At 44.6% G+C, this 22,006-nt stretch overlaps 1 protein-coding gene across 1 annotated transcript in view; it reads left to right on the top strand.

Annotated features, from left to right (window-relative positions):
- MGA (MAX dimerization protein MGA) overlaps nt 1-22,006 on the top strand; it is a 310,904-nt gene that overhangs the window by 140,521 nt on the left and 148,377 nt on the right. Inside the window, exons 8-9 of the mRNA XM_063440253.1 lie at nt 13,309-13,853; nt 15,663-15,948. Of these exons, the coding sequence (XP_063296323.1) occupies nt 13,309-13,853; nt 15,663-15,948 (831 nt within the window). The remainder of the gene's footprint in view (nt 1-13,308; nt 13,854-15,662; nt 15,949-22,006) is intronic.

Raw genomic sequence — 22,006 nt, 5'->3', positions numbered from 1 at the left:
ACATTTATTTAAAGGATAGGCCTACACCAGAAGAGTGTTTTAGAGGCGTATTTTATAGTAAACTGTATGCAGAATGACAATAGTTAATTAAACCACACATAGAGTATCACCAGATATATTAACCCCTTAAGGACACATGACGTGTGACATGTCATGATTCCCTTTTATTCCAGAAGTTTGGTCCTTAAGGGGTTAAAGTACACATAGTTGGGTTACCTATATCCGTAATATTATGATAACCAGCTATTTATTTAGTTAAGTGACATGTTGGAATTAATGCAGCAAATTAATCTTTTATTTTGAATGACCGCTAGAGGTCAGTATTTTGTTTGTATAACCATAATGCATGGTGCGCACTAGTTTTGGATGCATTTGAGAACAGTGTGGTTAAATTATATAAATATTTGCATGACATGCTCTATCCGGCCATAGGGCTTTTGTGATGACTGTTCTACGATAGGGGGAGCGTTCGTTGGAATTAAACAAAAGCTTCCCCGATGCATGCAATTTAATGCAAACTCATGCAAACAGTCATTCGTATGAATGGCTTTAAAGAATAATGAAATTGAAAAGCTTGCGAAACTAAATCGTTCAGGAGTTTTAAACAAACCGACAGTAACATGAAATAGTATACGAAAGGTAGTATGCAAACTGTATAAGCAATGGAGATAGACCTAAACCGTGATGACGCCATGGGACTGCGACTGGCACGACGGTTAGGTCAGTTTCTTAAGGTTTTGGCGTGTTTCCGGTTCGGTCCTCGGAGCTGCAGGCCTGGAGGGCTGAAGAGTGGACGATTCTATAAGCAGAGTGCTGCGGCCTGAGAGAGACAGCAGGTACAGGTAAACCACGTGGAGAAACAGGTAAGTATGCAAGAAGGTGACCTACGTGTGACCTGGAAGTAGTCACATGCAAATTGCTAGACCAAGAACGGTGTGGAGCAAGGTAAGGAGTCCTTTTAAGTAGGGAAATCATGCCCCTCCCCCTGTTACAAGCAAAATCCTAATACTGTGACAGAGTGCAAGGCATTGTTATGTATGGAGTGTATAGTTCTACAAAAGTATTGGAATATGTAAATTAATAGCCCCAGGAAGAAGGTCTGTCTGTTTTAGTCAGAGCAATTTTACAATTTGATATGTGTAATTGATCGACGGGCACCCCGACTGGCTTCCTCTGTTGAAGGATGCTCCTAGCGCTTCCTGAGGACTCCAAGCACTGCAGCAGACACCACAACCACCGAACCGGAGAAGCATACGAATGCTTTCAAGCATATTAATGCTATAAACAACCGAACAGGAAAAACCATACGAACAGTTTACACTCCTGGCAGTCGCACTGTAACAGCATACAATCCAATTCCCCCCAATAACTAGACGACACTTCGTTTTGAGGTCAAGCAGAACTGGCTGTACTGGCACATACAGCCTCTTTTATTCACAATCCACAAACACAGTACTGCCCACAGGGTTTTGAAATACAACCAATTAATCCGATACACACACACACTCCCACACAAAATCCTCCCCTCTGCCTGTGATATGATTACTGAACACAATGGGTAATTTAATTATCACAGGCAGAGAAATACAGTTTTATAAAACATATCACAGGGACCCCAGAACATGCAATAACCCCATAAAAATATCCTCTGAATCAGGGGATCTGGGTGAACCACATATCCAAAATTTACCCAGATCTGTTCAGCAGTTTGGAAGATACAGTTTAATGCAGATTCCGCAAAACATATACAGGCTATATGAAAAATAATTACTGTATAATGTTTCCCCTGTTGTATAGTTCAAAACTACTGCACAATGTCTTTGTGCACCAAATACCGGCGTGATGGCACCATGTAGAAAAGTCCAAACGGTGTCTGAGAGTTAAAATGGCCGCCATCCATTGTTCTCACCATGTGCTTCATCCATTGTTCTCACCATGTGCCTCTGATACATGAAATGGTGGCCACCCAGTAACTCCACAATATGTCCCCAGATGGTTCTAAAGGGCCAGCAGCAGCATAATAAATTACAATATGCCCAAATCTGTTATTTTAAGGGCCAAATCTCCCAGGGACCATAATCACATGGCAAGAGGCTGGCAAGCAGTCCTCTCCAGGCACAAGTGGCGAGGCTGTTTCCGCCACAATATGGGTTCCTGGGGTGGAGTATTTGTAGTAAAGGGAGGGCCAGTGCTCCATTTCACAGTTTACATACAGCACAGCAGGTGATCAATCCAGTCCAGGAGTTCTGGATCATCCAGATAGTTGCTCACCTGTTGACAATGATTAGCACAGGACTGCTATAAAATTTCCGTGTCAGGGATTTACAGGGAGAAGGACAAGCAGTGTGTGAGGCTCCATTTCTCCCTATAAGAGTCTTTATGTTCTGAAGTAGAAGGGAAACATTTATTTGAACATAAAGGACTGTGCTCAAATTTGTAATTTGTATGGGAAGTTGGTAAGATGTGCGAACCACTGCTTTATGGCAACTGGCACATATTTTTTTTTTTTTTGAATTCTTTATTTTTGATGTGCAATTGGTTACAAGATATTCTCATACGCCACAACAGCGTGTTTGAGGATGCGTTAAGATTTGACAGTGGCATGAAAGCTGGCACATTTTTATGGTTATATCGGTTTTAACTAAGCAGTAACATCGGTCGCATATAGTAAGATTGTTCTCTTATATCATTGCTAGGGTAGGTTGTCTGAAGTACCGAGTATCTAGGGTAGTCAGCCTTATAAGTCGGTATCACCACCCTGGCTTGGCAGTGATGTGTGTAGGTGTGTTCTGAGTAGGGTGTGGTACCTGCGAGAGTTAGGTCAGTCCGTGCCCATATGTGCTCTTCGTGTGGCTATGAGGGTGATGGGCCCCTTGTCTGTCAGTACGTGTCAGTACTGCGTGCGCAGGGTGTGTTCCCCCTGTGTTGTCATTGTATGGGCAGTGTGCTTGGGAGTGACCCCTAACGGGTAGGTAGTGGTACCTGGTTAGAGTGTTGTGTCTTCCCTGTGGGCAGGAGCTTTCGAGGGTACTCTACGGGGGTGTGTCATCCAACAGTTTGACCGATAACATATCTGTCATAAGCGAGAATTCAATTTACAATGAAAATAAAAGGTCGGGGGGCGGAGCTTGAACGCTGAAGCGAACGGTCGCATGTGCCTGTAACTCCGTGCGTTACCCGGCGAAATAGACGACTGACCTACACCCCTTCACCCTCCAAACGATAGGAAAGACCCACGAGACCACATGGGGCGAAAAACCAAAAAAACAATACCAGGCAAGCCCACCTCAGGGCTGACTATCGGAGAAATGTGGCGGCAAGCAAGCTACGCCAGCGGGCCCAACATGGCGGCCCTCCATGGAGGCTGCTCAGACTTCTCGGAGGAACTGTCTGAGGACGCAGACGACGAACACCTACCTGCTCCTGCCCCAACACAGAAGAAAAAATACAGCAAGAAGGGAGCAGACTCTGAGCCGGTCACCACGGCAATCCTCAAGACACTATTGGCTGACCTGCAGAGGAACATCCTGGCAGATGTCACGGCACTCCGAAATGACCTACAGAGCCTGACAGGCCGCATTGGCGCACTGGAGGGATCCACACAAGATCATGCACAGAGCATTGCTACACTACAGCAGGCAGTGCACAACCTGCAAATTCAAACCCAGAAGCAAGATAGCCGCCACGCGGCACAAGAGGACTCCAGATGGAGACTCAATCTGAAAATCAGAGGGGTCTCGGAGGCAGTACCGGAGACCGAGCTGCCACTAGTCCTTAAGCGACGACTGACGACCATCCTCCCGACCGGGCAAGCCAAGGAGATTGACCCTACAGACCTTTTCCGGGTCGCCAAACCTGCAAACGCGCCGGCCACAGCCTCAAGGGACGTCATACTCACATTCCGAAATGGAAAGGAAAAAACTGCTGTCCTCGTAGCCCTGCGGGGGAAAACGCCTCTCCCATTTGAGTCCATGGAGCTGAATTTTTTCGCGGACTTATCCAGTGGCACTCTAGCCTAGCGACGGTCGCTCCGACCGCTCACCACCCTGCTTCAAAACCACAAAATCGGCTACCACTGGCGACATCCCCGAGCACTCCACATACACCAAGGGAAAGACACCCACCAAATCCATGACATCCAGGATGCCGCAGCTCTGCTACGAACTCTGGGCCTACTCCAGGACTCTCTCTCACAGGGGGGTCCACCTAACCCCACTTCTCCCACATGCACCTGGGACCCAGCAAAGATTACGCCATTCTTCCCCTCCGGCGCAACACCGGACTCCTATGCAGCGGTCACCACATAGATACTGCAGACACCCCCTGCAGCTTTTTTGAAGAGCCACGAGATGCCTCAATCAGTGGGGACACAGGAGTTCCATAAATGAACTCGACCACATCTGGACTGCTCATTTTTTTATTTTATTTTTTTCTCTCTTCTCCCTCACCTCTAACTAAGGACACTGTAAGTTACAAGCAAACCCTACTTTGGTGGTCTTCCACCTCATGTTACAAATTGTTATGTTCCATCTCTAAAGCTGTTTAGATTCGTATTCGTATTCGAGACGTGCATTACTATACTCACACAATGCCCTATGCTATCCAGGGGCAACCCTGTCGTTAAACACCCAGGGAATGCAGCCAACACACGCCTCACCATGACCGCAAAAGAATAAGTGTCCCTCACGTATAAGGACCACAAGGCAACCACTGTCTGCCACCCTTGCTCAACACACTACCGGACACACTGACACTCCCTCCAAGGATGCCCCCAGCTAGCACACAGACGTGTCCCTTAGCTACCCATCTCAACAACGTTAACTATATCGCTCACAGAGGGCCACACACACACACACACACACACACACACCAAGCTAACCCAAATACGCTTGACCCACACGTCGAAACCCACACACAAACATCTACGCCAGTTCGACGACTGTACTAATTCGACGAGTACACACTATACTCATTATGTTCCAAGTTATATTGTTCAATTGTTAGACGTATAGGCCTCACTCGTAACTCTCCATATATAAACTAAAATTGTGCACTTCTCCCATGCCATAACTGTGAACCTTTGCAATATTACCATGATTGCACACGCTATTGTGGCGGGAGCAGCACATGTGTTAACTTAGGCATGCATCATCAGTTTACTTTACATGTCTGTAATGTTTATCTTGTTTAATTTTTATACCATTTTAAAAAAAAGTGCACTGTATTTCTCATGACATGTCATTCTATGCTAATGAACAGTTGGCTGTAGCTATTGTGGCGCAGCAAGCCAGACTGTAATTTCATGCACTAACAAAAATAAAGAATTAAAAAAAATTAAAATAAAATAAAAGGTCAGTCAAGTTAAACATAGTAGTATGAAAAATAAACAGGATGTACTAGACTGCATCAATTGGAGAGGAATGGGAGAAACCAGAGTTCGAGTGGCGTGGCAGAGAACAGTAACGTTTAGCGACTGTATGTGAGAGGCAGGGTAGCGTTCTTTTTACAGGCGGCTAATGTGCCGATTCTTATGTCTCCTCTGTGAGCCACTGCGGACTGCAAGTGTGGAGCAGCAAGTCCGGTTATCCCCGAGATGTCCAAAGGTCCTGTGGAGAGGCCATGATCCTGCTGGTGTGTTCTGGAGCCAGAGGTGTTTGGACTGGATTCCGTATGGACCCCTGGGGTTCCGGGTTGCTGTTAACCCAGCGGTCGCAGCGCGGTAAGGGAGATTGTAAGTCTTCAGCTGCCGGTTTGTTCCCCCGCGGCTCAAAAGGCGTTATCTTTGCTGGGTCCCATCGTTGGGTCATAGAGGAGGAGGTCCCAGGGCGCCCCGGAGGAGCAAGGGAGTCCGCCGGCAAGCCGAGGGTTGTGAGCAGAGACTCTGCTCCCTGGAGATCTGTAACTGTATAGGTCGCGGTATTTTTCTGTACCTGCAGCGCCCTCGGCGTGCGCCATTGGTAGGTTATGCCGCTTTGCCGTAGAAGTGCCGTAAAGGGTTGGAGGGATCGCTGCCATTGAAGGGTGTACCCGGATAGATCCGTGTAGAAAGTGAGGACCGCGTTCTCGAAGGTGAACGGTGTTTTCTCTTTGAGGCTTGTGAGTACTGCTGCCTTGTCTGCGCCCGTGCGGAACTTCACTATCACATCCCGGGTTGCAGACACCGGAGCTTTCTGTGGCTTGGGGACTCGAAAGACCGCATCAATTGAGGCGAGTTTTGCTTGTTTCGGTGTCAGGATTACTCCGATCAATCTACGCACCAGATGCGGGAGTTCCTCTGTCGGGACTTCATCAGGGATTCCCCTTATTTTTACATTGTTGCAGCGCCTGAGATCTTCCAGGGCCGTGAATCGTAGGTTGGTGGCCTCTTGTTGCTGTTTAAGGGCCTGTACCTCCGTCCGGAGTTCCAGTAAGGCCTGGGCCTGTTTGTCGGATGAGGCCTCTAGTGTTCCGATACGGTTCACCATGCCAGTTAGGTCAGATCTTAGTTGGGCCGTGTCGCCTTGCAGTACCTTCTGCAGCTCCCCCAGCATATTGAGTGGACCTTTTTTGAGGTAGGCTGTGTTAACGGGGCGAACATGCCGCCCGGGTATTCCTCCAGGCCCATGTCGTCTGAGGAGTCTGTGTAGTCAGCGAAGTCCGGGGCCATTTTGGGTCCATGCGCCCTCTGCGCCTGTCGGAACAAATCTCCGATATCTGGTCCAGTTTTTGGTTTATCTGGCCTCTGCTTCTTGGTCTTTCTCCCCATATCTTCCTTGAAGCAGTGGGGTGTCTTTGCTGCGCTTTTTATAGGCGTTATAACGGGTGTTTTGATCGATTTGCACCGGGAGCTCTTCTGTGTGCGTCTATCTCGGTCGCTTGCTTGGCTCCGCCCCTCCTAGCACATATTTTTAAGGTGGGAAGTTTATTTCTCACTGCTGAACCAATACGCACTGGTAAAAGATTTGGATTTCTTTCTTTGGAGAATTGTATACTTATATAGATTTAATAAATTTACAAATGTCATCCCGTAATGGCATTAAGCCAGCAACTAGAAGAGATGGATAAGCCATTTTGCCTAAACTAGGGGGATAAGAGAGTTTATGGCCAAATTAACTATATGACTTTTTTTCCAGCCCTAAGACAACCCCTGAATCTCCTACTCAAAAGTGAGGTCTAACAAGTGTTTGGCGGTAACTCCATTGCCCCTTATGGGAAAAATCTCTACCTTCTGGTCATAATATAATCCAGAAATGAGTTACTCTATGCATTTTCTGATTTAGGTAGTACTGTAGAATAGGCGGTTTCTTAAACCACTCAGGGAAGCATCCAATTGGGTCATGATCATTACAGATGCCAGTTCACATGGATGGGGTGCACATCTCAGCACCCCATCCTTCTGAACTCAAGGCACATGGAACCAACAGGTCAAACACCTTCCTTCCCATCGCCCATGAGTAATCTACAAAGCCTTGAGGTCCTATCATGCTCATCTGAAGTTCATCGGGTTCTGAAAAAAACAGACTACAGCAGCTTACATCAACCATCAATGAGGTACTCAAAGCAGGGCTCTTCTATCAGAAACTGTCCGAATTGTGTTTAGGCAGAAAATTTTGTTCAGAGAATCTAGAAGCAGTTTATCTGAGCCGACAGCGAATTTCTCTGGAAAAATGGTCCCTCAACAGAAATTTTATATTCAGATCACCCACAGGTTTAAGATTTTGACTTCATGGCCAAGCTTCAACTGCCAAGTCAGAAAGTTTTATTCCCTCAACCCTGATTAGAGCCCAGAGTCGGGACGCTCTGAATAAGACTTGGAGGTTTCAACTAGGGAATGTCCCCCATTCCCTCTACTTACTTGTATCCTGGAAAAAAATAGGGAAATCAAAGAAAAATTTGATAGCTTCAAACTGGGCAGGAAAAGGGGCCATGGTACCCCCAGAGGTTGACATTAGAGAGCCCTTTGAGACTTCTGGCGAGGAAACACCTGTTACATCAAGGCCCAATCCTACATCTGAGTCCTCTGACCCTCTAATTGGCGCCCTGGTTCTTGAATGCCTAATGTTTGTAACTCAGGATAATACCGGACACGGTCTCTGAGACCCTCATTCTCTCATGTAAGAAATCCACTTCAAAGACCATAAGGTTTGGGAAGTTTCCCCGTTCATGAACTTCAGATAAAACAACATCATTACAACATCTTTCTAGAGCTAATATATTGGACTCTTATTTAGGCCATCCTGAAGGAATTCCAAGCCATTACAGCCTTTAGAAACGAAAGGTGGTCTTGGGATCCCATTGTAAAGATGTTTCTACAAGCTACTCCTGTAAAGAGTAATACAGCTGCATGGGACCTGCCTTCGGTGCTTAAGGGATTTACTTTTGTCCATTTAAAGCTCCAAATGACATCACGGATGATGCAAAACTTAGACACTCTTCCTGTTGGCAGTAACTTCGGCAAAAGGGTTTCAGAATTACGGGTTCTCTCTTTGGCATGTTCCCACACTGTTTTATTTTCCAGATAAAGTAATTTTGAGACCTGTTCTAGATTCGATGTACTTGTCTGTGTGCTGAGTATTTAATATATTAGTGATGCTGCTGTGGAAAATTATTATTATTTATATAATGCGCCATCAAATTCCGTAGCGCTGTACAATGGGTGGACTAACAGACATGTAATTGTAACCAGACAACTGGACGTACAGGAACAGAGCTCCATAAGCTTACATTCTAGAGGGAGTGGGGTATAGTGACACAAAGGGTAAAAGTAAGGGTAAGAAGTAGGTTGTTAGAAAAGTATTAATTGAGGGCTTAGTAGGTAATTTTTGACAGTTGCAGGAGAGGAGTCATGGAGATTAAAACCTGCTAACAGTTTGTTTAATATGCCTTCTTGGAGTGAGTTTTCATTGATTTTTTTGAATGAGTGGAGACTGGGTGAAATTCTTACGGAGAAGGGACGGGAGTTCCACAGAAGAGGTGCAGCCCTGGAAAAGTCTTGGAGGCGAGCGTTATAGGTGGGAGTACGGACAGAGGATATGCATAGGGGTCTTGACGAGACATACTTGTGTATTAGGAAGGATAGATAGGTTGGGACTTGTAAGTTGAGACTTGTACTAGATGTAGGGACTTGTAAGCAAGCACCAGAATTTTAAATCGAGCCCTATATCTAACTGGAAGCCAATGCAGGGACTGACAGAGCGGGGTGGCGTGAGAGGTGCGGGCGGACAGGGAAATGAGCCTCGCCGCCGAATTCATTATAGATTGCAGCGGTGCAATCTGGAAACACGTAAGACCACTGAGAAGAGTATTGCAGTAGTCCAGGCGAGAGAGAACAAGAGCATGGACCAGCACCTTAGCTGCATCCGGGATTAAATAGGGGCAGATGCAAGCTATGTTTTTGAGATGGAAGTGACAGGATTTGACGATTGATTGGACATGAGGGGTGAAGGAGAGGTTGGAGTCACAAAGAACACCCAGGCAGCGAACCTGCGAGGTAGAGGTGATGGTAGCACCGTTGACTTGGAGGGAGACAGACACGGGAGTAGTAACACTTGAGGGAGGAAAGACCAGAAGTTCTGTTGTGGACAGGTTGAGTTTAAGGAAGTGAGTTGGAAATCGAAGAGAGGCAGTCAGAGACACGAGTCAAGATGGGCGGAGAGAGATCAGGAGAGGACAGGTAGATTTGCGTGTCATCCGCATAGAAATGATGACGGAAGCCAAAGGAGCTGATGAGTTTACCAAGGGAGGCAGTATAGATAGATATAGACAGTAAGGGACCAAGGACTGAACCTTGGGGTATGCCAACCGAGAGTAGTTGGGGGGGGAAGTTGCAGAGTCAGAGAAATAAACTCTGAAAGAGTGTTGGGAGAGGTAGGAGGAGCACCAGGAGAGAGCATATCCCGTAGACCAAAATTACGGAGAATGCGAAGATGTTGATGATCAACAGTGTCAAAGGCAGCAGAAAGATCAAGGGGAATTAGGATAGAGTAATGGCCGCGATATTTAGCAGCAGTTAAATCGTTGGATACTTCGGTCACAGCCGTTTCGACAGAATGACCAGCGCGGAATCCAGACTGTGACGGATCGCTGGCACTCCGACCGAGTACCTCCGCCAATCGATGCTCCTAGCGCTTGCCGTGGACTCCAAGCACTCCAACCGACACCATCAGTACTGCATACCCCACTTCCAGCGATGCAGCTGCACTGGGGTCTCGCCGTCTTTCACACACCCTGGATCCAAGGCCAGGATCCAGCTTCAAGTGGGCAGGTCTCTCTTCTCCCAGAGAGCGTAGCAGGAACAAGAACAGCTCTTACAAGAGCTTACCCTGGGGAGTATAGTGTGAATATAACAATCCCCAGAGTGTAGTTCTCCCATCCCCCAAGCATGAGCCAAGGCTTCAAGAAAGGGTCAAGTAGTTCTGTTTAATCAGCACTCAGGGCTTTCTTTTATGCAGGTTTTACACACAAAGTACCGCCCACAGGGTTTTGTAAAACAAACAATAAACACGTAATATACAGTAAAACACTCCTATTCATTCCCACAAAATCCTCCCCTCTGTCTGTGATATAATTACTGTACACAATGGGTTAATGTAATTATCACATTCTGGAAAAATATACTTTTTACACATATACTGTAACTTTAAAATATACATCCAATCTCCATAAATATATTCTTTATATATTCTTACTCAGCATACTTCAAATATAAACACTCTCAAACATCATACAAATCCCTCCAGTAGTTAAAAAGTTAGTTTGAAGTCCTTTGTGACCGACCAGACTGTGCAGTCGGTCAATTTTACACTGAAAAAGAGACAGTTCTATTCGCATGCACGAACTAAGTAGCTTAGTCTCAGTGTGTGTTCAAATTGCCGAATGGGACTTAGACGCTGCGGCTGAAAATGAGTGGAGGAGAAGGTAAGGGTCAGCGGTGTTCGTGTAAATGTGTAGCCGATTTCAGTTCCATAGATTTGGCTGCACACACCGCTGACCGCGTTCGACTGAATAAAGATGGCCGCCGCCACGTGTTCGTTTTGGTACGAATGGCGGCCACCCAGCGGTCGGCAATTTACCTACAGCAGCCTCCCAGCCTGGGAGGTAAATTCGCCGTTTCTGTGTGGTCCGCCAGTGTAATACTTGGTTCAGTAAGCCCCATTTACTGAACCAAGTGGGGAAAAAGGCACATTGTGACTGTTCACCAAAGTCACAATGTGCCCACAGACAGTTTTTAAAGAGCCATACACCCCAGGGCCATAGTCACATAGCAGGAGGCCGGCAAGTTGTCCTCTCCAGGCCCAAGTGGCGAAGGGCACTTCGTCACACAGACTTAAGTGGGGGCAAGCAGAGAGTTGGTTTTGAGAAGGTCAGTCAGTCTGATGTACTCAACTCTCTCTCGGATCTTGGAGGCAAATGGCAGTAGCTAGAGAGGGCGGTAGTTGGATTGGGAGTTGGGGTCAAGGCTGGGCTTTTTCAGAATTGGGGTTACAGTTGCATGTTTGAAGGGTGAGGGAAATGTGCCAGAGGAAAGGGAGAGATTGAAAATGTTAGTGAGGGGAAGAGCAAGAGAGGGAGACATGGTGCTGATGAGATATGAAGGAATAGGATAGAGGGAATAGGTGGTGGGGCAGGAGTACCGGAGCAGAGCAGAAACCTCTTCTACTGTAGCAGGTGTGAATGAGTGTAGAGTGGTGGAGGAAGTGGGATTGGGTGATGTAATGTTAGGGGAAGGAGAGAAATTAGCAATCTCTTCTCTGATTGTAGAGATCTTCTCAGTGAAGTGAGATGCAAAGTTTGTGGCAGACAAGGTGGTTGAAGGAGGGGGATTAACAGGGCGAAGAAGAGCATCAAACATGTGAAATAGGTGTTTGGATTGATGGGACAGTGTACTTATGAGGTTATTAAAGTAATTTTATTTTTGCATCGGAGAGAGCCAGGCTGTAGGAGCGCAGCATAGTGGAGGAAGTCAGATGCCAAGTGAGACTTTCTCCAGCAGCATTCAGCAGTTCTAGAACATTTTTGGAGGTAACGGGTCAGCATGGTGTGCCAGTGTTGTAATTGTGGGCGGTTGCTGCGTTTAATTGTAGGAGGTGCCATGATGTCCAGTTGAGAGGAGAGAGTTGAGTTGTAGAGTGAGGTAGCAGAGTTAGGGCAAGTTAGATTTGAGATGGGTAAAAGGAGAATATTGGGTTTGGTGGAGAACTGCTGGAGATCAAGGCAGTTGAGGTTTCTGTGAGATTGGAGAGTTGAGGGTGGTGAAATTTTGGTATGGGGTAATGCTGATGTCAAATGTTAGTAGATGGTGGTCAGACAAAGGAAATGGAACATTGGAGAGATTAGAGGTGGTACGTAGATTGGTGAAAATGAGGTCAAGTGTTTCCTGCTGTATGATTTGCTGAAGTCAACAACTGCGTGAGGCCAAGGGAGGAGGTTACAGAGAGCAGACGGGAGGCATCAGGGCACTTGAGGTTATTGATTGGGATGTTAAAGTCCCCAAGTATGAGGGAGTGCTAGAGGGTAGAAAGTGGGGTAGCCAGGAAGAAAAGTGTTCAATAAACAGCCTAGGATGACCGGGGGTGCGATAGATGATGGCAATTCTTAAAGGAGTGGGCTTAAAAAGGTGGACATTGTGAAACTTCAAAGGAAGTAAAGGAAAGGAAAGGGCATGGGCAGGGATGGTAGGTTGAAAGGTACATTGAGGGGAGAGAAGGATGCCTACACCGCCTCCTTTACCGTCGAGTGTGGGAGAATTGTAGTCCACCGAAACACCGGGGTCTAGGATGAGATTGAGTTAGAGCTGGAGAGAGAGAATAGAGAGAATAAATGAGTGCAGGGCTTGAGATGAGAGAAGGGGTGAATTAAGCAGAGAGGGAATAATGTTAATGTATTTGTGTTGTTGAGGTAAGTGGGTGTAAGGAGATATTTTGATGCTTAGGGAGATGAGAGAAAAGGAGAAGAGATGATAGAGCATTGCTCCTATGAGTAGGCACTTAGAGGAAAACAGAGTGAGCAGAGAAGTAAGGAGAGTGATAGCTGAGTGCTAATGGGTTAAAGGAATGAAGGAGTGTGCTGATTACTGGCAGTGTTTGCAGCTGTCATGTCTAGTCATCTAAAGTTGTGTGTGAGATTCTATCTATAAAAGTAGTAAGGAGGTGGTGAGGGGAGGGGTAGGCAGGCCTCTGAGCTATGTCCTGGTTTGCAGTAAAATGACCAGGAAACGAAAATTCCGGTAAGTATGTTAAGAATTTTGTGTTTTATTTGACCATGCTAAAGCAAATGATAACAATTATTGCTTGTGTGTATGCAGAACATTTATTTTTGTTTTATTTTCAGGCAATGGCTCGGAAAGCTCCCTCAAGAATCGTTCCGCTTTTTGTAGTGATGAGTTGGATGAGTATCTAGAGAACGAAGCAAGACTGATGGAAAGTAGCTGTGGATTTTCTCAAAAAGAGTCTGAGTCAGATGTCACCTATCAGCTTCCCACAAGAAGTACCAGCTATGTGAGGACTTTGGACAGTGTATTAAAAAAGACGGTTTCACAGCCTCCTTCCTCCTCTTTGAAGCCACTGTCATCTGCTTCCACAAAAAAACGCAAATATTCCAAGAGGAAGACTTACAATCCAAAGGCCAATTCCCGGTTCAAGACCATTCCAACATCCAATGTAGTTGCAAAGGAGAATTCTATAAATGACAAATTACCTTCAGGCAGTGATCAAACCGTTCATGTCTTACCCACCACCTCACCATCTCTGGAGCAAACGTCATTGTCAAGCTCACGTCAGCAGACCAGTGTGAAGACTCCCCAAAAAAACAAAGTTCGGCTTAAACTGCTCAACACAGAGAAGGATGCCATCTCTGAAAGCACCTCTGTCAAGAAGGTACGTACGTACAGCACAGGTTCAGTATTTTGGTCCTTTTGTTAGCTTTTAGATTTGTGTTTTTTTTTTCCTCTCTTCTGGTAATTAGGAGAGTGACTGTAATGTCAGATAAATATTTAGCAATAAGTAAATGAAATGCAGACTTAGCTGCATGGTTTTACTTCTAGACTGAGTCACATAGCAAAAACTTACTGTACTGCATAAAAATGTGCATATTTCATCTTCCCTACTAAAAAGAGATAATATTAAACACAAATTAAAAATCTTCTTAAAGGTACACTGTATAAATCAAAACAGCTTAAAGCAGTTTTTGTGTGTAGATCATGCATCTGAAGTTTCACTGCTCAATTTTCTGGAGTTACATCACTTTTTTGTTTCCGTCCATGAAGCCCTAGCGACACCTCCCCTGACTGTGACTGATGGGGCCTGCACAAAAAAAATGTTTTTACTTTCAATCAGATGTAACCGACTTTAAACGTTTTGATGTCTTTCTCCGTAAATTGAATTTAAATTACATACATGATGCTCCTGCAAGCTATAAACAGAGCAGGAGATATGAGATTCTGAATGAAACAGGATTTGCAATAAAGGAAGTGTAAACATTAGATTGCTCTTTACAGGAAGTGTTTAGGAAGGCTGTCTAAGTCACATACAGGGAGGTGTGACTAGAGCAGCTTTGAGACTGCAGGGGCATGGTCTATACACCAAAACTGCTTTGTTAAGCTAAAATTGTTTTGGGGACTATAGTGTCCCTTTAAAAATGTGTATTAGATGAGTCTTCTAACTAGAGAAATGTATAATTTATCATAAAGATAAATAGTACATTTAATTACTGGATATATTCATGTATAATCGAAATTTTTTTGTTGTAAATTTCATGTAAAAACGGTGGGTCGACTTATTCACGGGTCAGTGCAAGTTTCAATTGAATATCTATAGAAAGGGAGCCCTGGGGCCATCTTTAGTAACATCGCGGCCAGTAGTGATTACTGTATGATGTGGCTGTGCTGGGAATTGTGGGAACCGTGAGGGAGCATGATAGTCAGCTCTGCCCCCTCCCTCAGTCCTCCTGTGGTATCGGACAGACTGTCAGACAAAGTCAGTCTCAGGGGGTGGTGAAGGGAAGAAATGAACACAAGGGGAAGGGGGGAGAGAGAGGGGTAAGAGAGAGACCTGGGGTAGAGAGACACAAGGAGTGGGGAGAAGGGGAAGAAAGACAGATGGGGGAATAGTGAGAATCATGGGGAGGGGGAAAGGGAGAATAGAGAGACGGAGGGGGAAGAGAATTGTTTTTAGCTTGTTCCAGGATCTTTACCTAGGTAAAATCTGACACAATTATAAAAATCACAGAATTTCATAGCCCCAAGTTTTACCCTGGACTTATCCACGAGTCATAGGATATTTCACAATTGTTGGTCCAAAAAACCTGCACTCGACTTATACATTAATATATACGGTACTTTAGAAGCTATTATGCTCCTACTTGGCACGTCTCCAGGAAGCCAGTTGCCATAATCAAAAATTGAGCGTTAAGCTACTGTACCTCCTAACTCTGGCACCACCTTGCTACTGCCTCTCCTTTGCATAGCTGTGACTGAGAGCAGAAACCCTCGAGGAGTAAACAGAATGTGTATATATAGATTTGTAATTTAAATTTGTTTGAGGTATACACTGTTTATGCATATATTGTCAAATATTTTATATGCTCTTAATTAGACTTGGTATTTTAATGTTTTGCTTAATTACCTTGCTCTTTATATCAGTGGATCATATAGTAAAGAGTAAATTGTATTGTTGGTATCTTTTCAGACATCCCTAAAAAAGAAATGTATACAGAAACAGATTTGTAAACAGACATCTGAATGTAATAATGAGTTCTGCCGACTCGGCTGTGTTTGCCAAAGCCTGAGCTGCTCAACACAGATTTCTACTCATTGTCGTCAATCAGAATGCATGTTTGGTTGTACTTGCTTGGAGAGCAAAAGATCCGTAGGAAAATGTGGTAGTAAATACTCCATGAATATATCAATAGACTACTCGGATGAAGAAGATTCCCTTTCCCATCCGGAAAGCCAGAAATCTAAAAATTATGAAAGTAAGTATGAAGAAATGCAAAAAAAAAAAAAAAAAAAAGGCCATGGTCATATAGTGTAATGGGATGTTTGTGTGTGTGTGGGGGGGGGGGGCAAAAATGATGGGGTTTAGTTACAGTATATGCTCATATAATGAATAAGCCTGCCACAATCCCAGTGTACTGTAATATATATATATATATATATATATAGTGTGTGTGTGTGTGTGTCTTCCTGAGTTGTTTCAAAGCTGTTTTATACAGCAAACCTAAACATCGAGGAATCCATCTTTGAAATGAAATAATTAAAGCGGCACTGTCATGCCGAACTTACCATTCTTTAAAACATAAGACAGAGTAGGGACTATTTTTCTTATGGAGGCTTCCTATGCCTGACCATCTCTGACCAACAGAGAAGCAAAGTGTGCTTAATTTCCGGTGGTCAGAGCAATTTTCCCACAATTCTCACCTTTCCTCCGTGTCCCTGCAAAGCCTCCTCTCACTTTTCCCGAACGTCCTGTCCTTTAGACAGAACGCCGGTGAAACTACCGAATTGCGTCCTAACAGAATGAGAACAGTTTCTTCATTTGTGTTAGGACGCAATTTTGGATTTTGTATGTATCGGAATTTCATTCAACTGCAAACTGCAACCTTTAGCCGCATAGTAGATAACTCCCTAATTCCGACGGTATTAGGGAGCTATCTACCAAAAGGCTGAAAGACATAAATTATTTAAAGATTACTTAGTATTTGTAAATTCTGCCCCTACTCACTATATTGTGAGTAGGGGCATGTTTACTAAACATGCAGCAGCCTGTGGCCCTAAAGGAGAATATGAGTGTGGGAGGGGGGTGCGGATGAGGGGCGGGACCTATTGTGTCCTAAATGAGAATGAGGGGCTATTGTGTCCCCCCCTCCCACCCCTGAGCGGCGGGTGGGGGCCCTAAATAACAATGAGGGGTGGGATCTATTGTCCTCCCCCCTAAATAACAATGAGGACCTATTGTCATCGCCCCCACCCCTGAGCGAACCAATCAGAGTACTCTGACAGGTAAATAAAGAGACTGACAAGTAATTCTCTACATTTACACATCACAGCACTCTGGTTGGCTTGAAATCCAACCAATCAAAGTCCTGTGTGTCATTTTACACAGCGTGGGAAAGTTCTTTGTAATTTGCTCACTGTTTACTAGACATGCCCCTACTTGCAATATAGCTAGTAGGGGCAGAATTTACTAATACGAAGTCCTTGTTACTTCGTATTAGTAACTTTGGCTTAAAGACCAATTTAGGTCTTTCAGCCTTTTGGTAGATAACTCTCGAGGTCCCACTGTATTAGGGATCTATCTACTAAGCGGCTGCAAGATGCAGCCGCGGCATGAATAGGATCGGAGTTGTATTCATTCAAATAGAATTCTGATACGAACAAAGTTCTGAATCGCGTCCTAACACGAATGGAGAAACTTTTCTCATTCTGTTATGACGCAATTCGGTAGTTTCGCCGGCGTTCTGTCTAAATGACAGGCCGCTCGGGAAAAGTGAAAGGAAGCTTCACGGGAACACGGAGGAAAGGTGAGAATTGTGCGAAAATTGCTCTGACCACCGGAAATGAAGCACACTTTGCTCCTCCACTGGTCAGAGATGGTCACGCATAGGAAACCTCCCTAACACAAATAGTCCCTACTTTGTCTTATGTTTTTAAAGAAAACTAGAGTGGACAGGAAGAAATGAAGAACAGATCTTGAGAGAGGAAGAGAAGAAGAATTGATTAAAGAAAGGTAAGCTTGGCATGACTGTGCCGCTTTAAACAAACATGGGGTTCTTTGTTGCACTCATTTGCATATGTCCACCCAGAATCCCTTGCGGTAGTAACATGCAAATTTGAGATTTCTGTGGGAAGAGAAAGTCTTCTGGCATGACTGATGTGTGCAGATCTGTGTCTAACAATGTTTTGGGGAAATATATATATATATATATATATATATATTTTTTTTTAAATAGCTGGATAAACAGTTCTAATAAGTTTTCAAACCACATTGAAAATCATTCTAATTGTCAAAATGTACAACTTTCAGCTGTTTGTAATGAACAAATCAGTCAAAAGAAATTGAAGTGGCTCAACACAACCATTGCTTCAAGTGGTTTCCACAATTTCAATTTATCCCAGCATCAATGTCCATCGGCTCTGGGTTGAAGCTCCTCCGTCCAGCAACGTGCGGGGTCTAATGCGTGCTTTAGACCTCCTCATAGGAGAGCATTGAATCAATGCTTTCCAATGGGGAAAAATTTGACGCTGGATGTCCTCATGTTGAGCGTGAGGACATGCAGCATCAGATAACGAACCAAAAGATTCTGGAAGCGCCCACGGTGGCTGTCCGGTAGACAGCCACTGATGGCAGACTTAGTGCTCCAATGTAAACATTGCAGTTCTCTGGAACTGCAATGTTTAACATTGCAGCACTAAGTGCAAAAGGGGCACATCACCCAGACAACTTCAATTAGCTGAAGTGGTCTACGTGCCTACAGTGTCCCTTTAACGCCGTTACAGCATTCCATGCCGTCAGCAATATAATGGGCTTTAAAGTCGTTGCGGTGGCTGTCAGGCAGTCATCCTAGTGCTGAAATAATGAAATATAAGTGAAATCTAACTTATCGGTTCTTACCCTATAAAAAATATTTTTAAAGGTTAATAAAATTGACTACCCCTTTTTTAATATAGACTGCCAATTGACAGTCCTAAATTTTAGAGTTCTCTGTGAACTGCTGGACACCAAACCATTTGATGTTCACACAAATAATGTCAATAGCAGCTATTTACTCAACTTTTTATGGAATTTTGAGGCCAGATGAATTCAGGGTAGTATGCCAGACAGGTAAACCTTAGTCTAAAGATAACTGATATTATAAAGGCTATCAACCACTTCGTTCTGATCCTTAAAACATCTAAGACTAACCAATCCAGCCACCCATCTGTAGTCCTTATTTCCTACGGATAACAACTGGTGCCCAGTCAAAGTACTGGGTTTCTACAGTTTTCAACAATCCACCAAATTCACCTTTAATCTCAATCCAAGGATATCCTTTTACCACCACTAAATTAATTTTTGTACTTTAACACTCTGCTATAACGACTAGGTGTCAATCGCGCATCTTTTTCTGAATAATCCATTTAGAATAGGGGCTGAATCAGCAGCTTCCTGTGTTGACACCCCAGTTCAAATCATCAAAAGGCTGGGACGATGGACATCCTCTGTTTATAACCATTATAATCCCTCAACCGGAGAAAGAATTTAGTAGGAAAGCTTTTAAAACAGGGTTTGACAAATTTTCTTGGAATCTAGGAGCCAGATAACAAAGTTAGGAGCCAAGTTTTTCACCGGCAAAAATAGCATTCTTAAAGATACAATATAGTCACCAAAACCTCTACAGCTTAATTTTGTTGTAATGACGTATTTTCAGACAAAAGGCAGTGTTTACATTGCAGCCTAGTAACGCCTCTAATGGCAGTCACTTAGATGGTTTCTAGAGGTTCAGTGCTGCGCAGTGTGCAGAGCATGGCGATGCTTAATGTATTGATTCAAGCATGTCTTTCTGCGCATGCGCAATAGTCCTCAAATTTAATTGGCTGAGATCGTCAAGAGATGATGATCTCAGCCATAGTGAGACTGGCTTGGCGTTGGGAAAAAGGTCAGTAAAAGCACCATTTCCATGCGATCGGATGAGCCGGTCACCTAAACAGATGCACTCACTGACAGACACATTCATTGACAGACAGCAAACCGATACACTCACTGACAGACAGACACTACAAATTATTAGTTATATTTAAATTTGTCTGCCCAGACCCAGGAGTGACGTTATATTCCGGCTCCTGGCATCACTGGACGACAGCGAGGGAGCAGGAAAGTCACTGCTCTCTCGTCGCCTCCATAATCAGTCAGCTATTTGCCTGCCTCAACTAATCTTGTGGGCATGAGCTGCCTGCCTGTCCACCCGCCTCTGCTCTCTGAGTCGCCTGCCATCTCCCATCTCAGGTTGCCAGTCACCTCGGAGGCTGAAGGGCTCACTCATCCCAGGCACCAGGACAAATATCCCAGTCGACCTGGCGCCTGGGATTTATCGAGCCCTGTTTGAAAAGTTTAGCTTGTAATTTTGTGGTAATGAGTATTTTTCTTTGCAACCTTTGTTGCCCTCTTTTATTTACAGGCCTACCCGTACATCTGTTTCGGGACACACCGCAACCGACTTGCACCAGTATAATCTACATACAGCATTTGTGTTTCCGTTTTAAGACCACAGGCCATTATTTGTGGGAGAAGATTGATGATGGGCTTATATAAACCTTATCCCCCCTCTTACCTGGGCCGTAATACTTTTACTTAAAAACACCTTGTGACGGACCGCCTTGCACCCCGATCAAGTACCTCCATCATTCACTGCTTCCTAGTACTTGCGAGCACCATAAGCACTGCACTGGAACACCATAACCACCATAAACTCCACAAACCGCCGCAGCTTGATTATTATTATTATTATTATGTTATTAATATAGCGCCATCAAATTCTGCAACTCTTTGCAATGGGTGGACGAACAGACTGTCCTTCACCCACCCTGGACCCAAGACCAGGGTTCAGCTTCCACTTGGTAGACCTCTCCTAGTCCAGAGAGCGAAGCAGGATGCTCTTATAAGAGCAAGTGTTGTGATCCAAGGGAGTCTAGTGATTATAGCAATCCCCAGTGTGTGAGTATAGCTCTCCAATCCCCCAAACATGAGCCTAAACTTCATGATGGGTAAAACCAATCTCAGTTTAATGGTAGCCACAACTGGCTTTTTATGACAGTCCCCATGCAAGGGGCACTCCCCACTGGACCTGAGAGTAAACCACAGTAGAAATAAATAGACAGTCACATTGGCTCTCTGGTCCAGGACACTACCATACAAATTCAGATAATCCCTGCTCTGTGCCTGGGAGATAATTTGATCAGGAACTGTACTAATCTAATCCAATTATCTCCAAGCCAAGAAAAAGCATGCAGTTTTACAAACCCCCCAAAATACCTTAAAACAGACAAAACCCCCACAAAAGTGACATGACCCGATAGCCCTGATCTGGGTCACCAACATATCCAAAAATCACCCAGATCTGTTCAGAGGTTCAGGAATTTCCTGGTAGTCTTTTTTTGAACGATCGTGTACATAAACTGTTCCAGAGAATTAGGGCTAACGATCGGTCTCTCTGTTTGAAGTACAAAAGTACATAACTCACATGAACAGAGCCTTTTAAAGTGCGTTTGGCAAGGTATATTGCAGGGCCTATAGTCCTGAGGCAATAGGCTGGCCAGCAGGCCCCTCCAAGAACCCGTGACGAGGTTCAGTTCAACACACAGCTCACCTAGGCAAATAATAATGGGGGTTTAGTTACAGTATATGATCATACATAGCATAAGCCTGCCACAACGTCAATGTACCCAATTCTTCGCAGGTCCTAATCTAGCTCATAATGCCTGCTCTTATTGACCTATATAAACCGCCCCCGCCAGCCCTTACATGGGCTGTTCCGTTTCAGGTCATCCCCACCCACCTCCCCCTTTTATTTTCTATATATTATCGTATTTTATTTATTTGTCTACTCTTTGCCTCGGTGGACCCTCGTACCCGTACGTCTGTTTTGGCACACCACAACAGACTTGCACCACCATTTTCTAAATACGGCTTTTATGTTTTTTTGTGTACATCGTGCCTCTGAAGTTTTCATTGCTTAATTAACTACTATTTTATTATTATTTGTAAATAAGGACTTACACACCATTACTTTATATAAGTTTGTCTTGCGTACACTTGGTTTATACCAATTGCTCGACAAATCCCAGGTCACCATGGCGACTAGGATATTTGTCCTGGCACCTGGGATTAGTCAACCTGTTTAGCTCCCAAGATACCCAGCTGACTGGAAGTGGAGGCCAGCTGGTGGGCGGACAGCCGACTGACCGAATGGATGCAGGCTGCCTGGGCGTCTCATGGATGGCTGTACTATCCCTGCTCTGCTCCCTTGCACACCCTCCAATAATTCCAGGAGCCGG

This window comes from Pelobates fuscus, chromosome 13, assembly GCF_036172605.1.
Source record: "Pelobates fuscus isolate aPelFus1 chromosome 13, aPelFus1.pri, whole genome shotgun sequence".
NCBI classification, from domain to species: domain Eukaryota; kingdom Metazoa; phylum Chordata; class Amphibia; order Anura; family Pelobatidae; genus Pelobates; species Pelobates fuscus.
The sequence above is the reverse complement of the archived record's forward strand: the minus strand, read 5'-3'. Positions and strand labels throughout refer to the sequence as shown.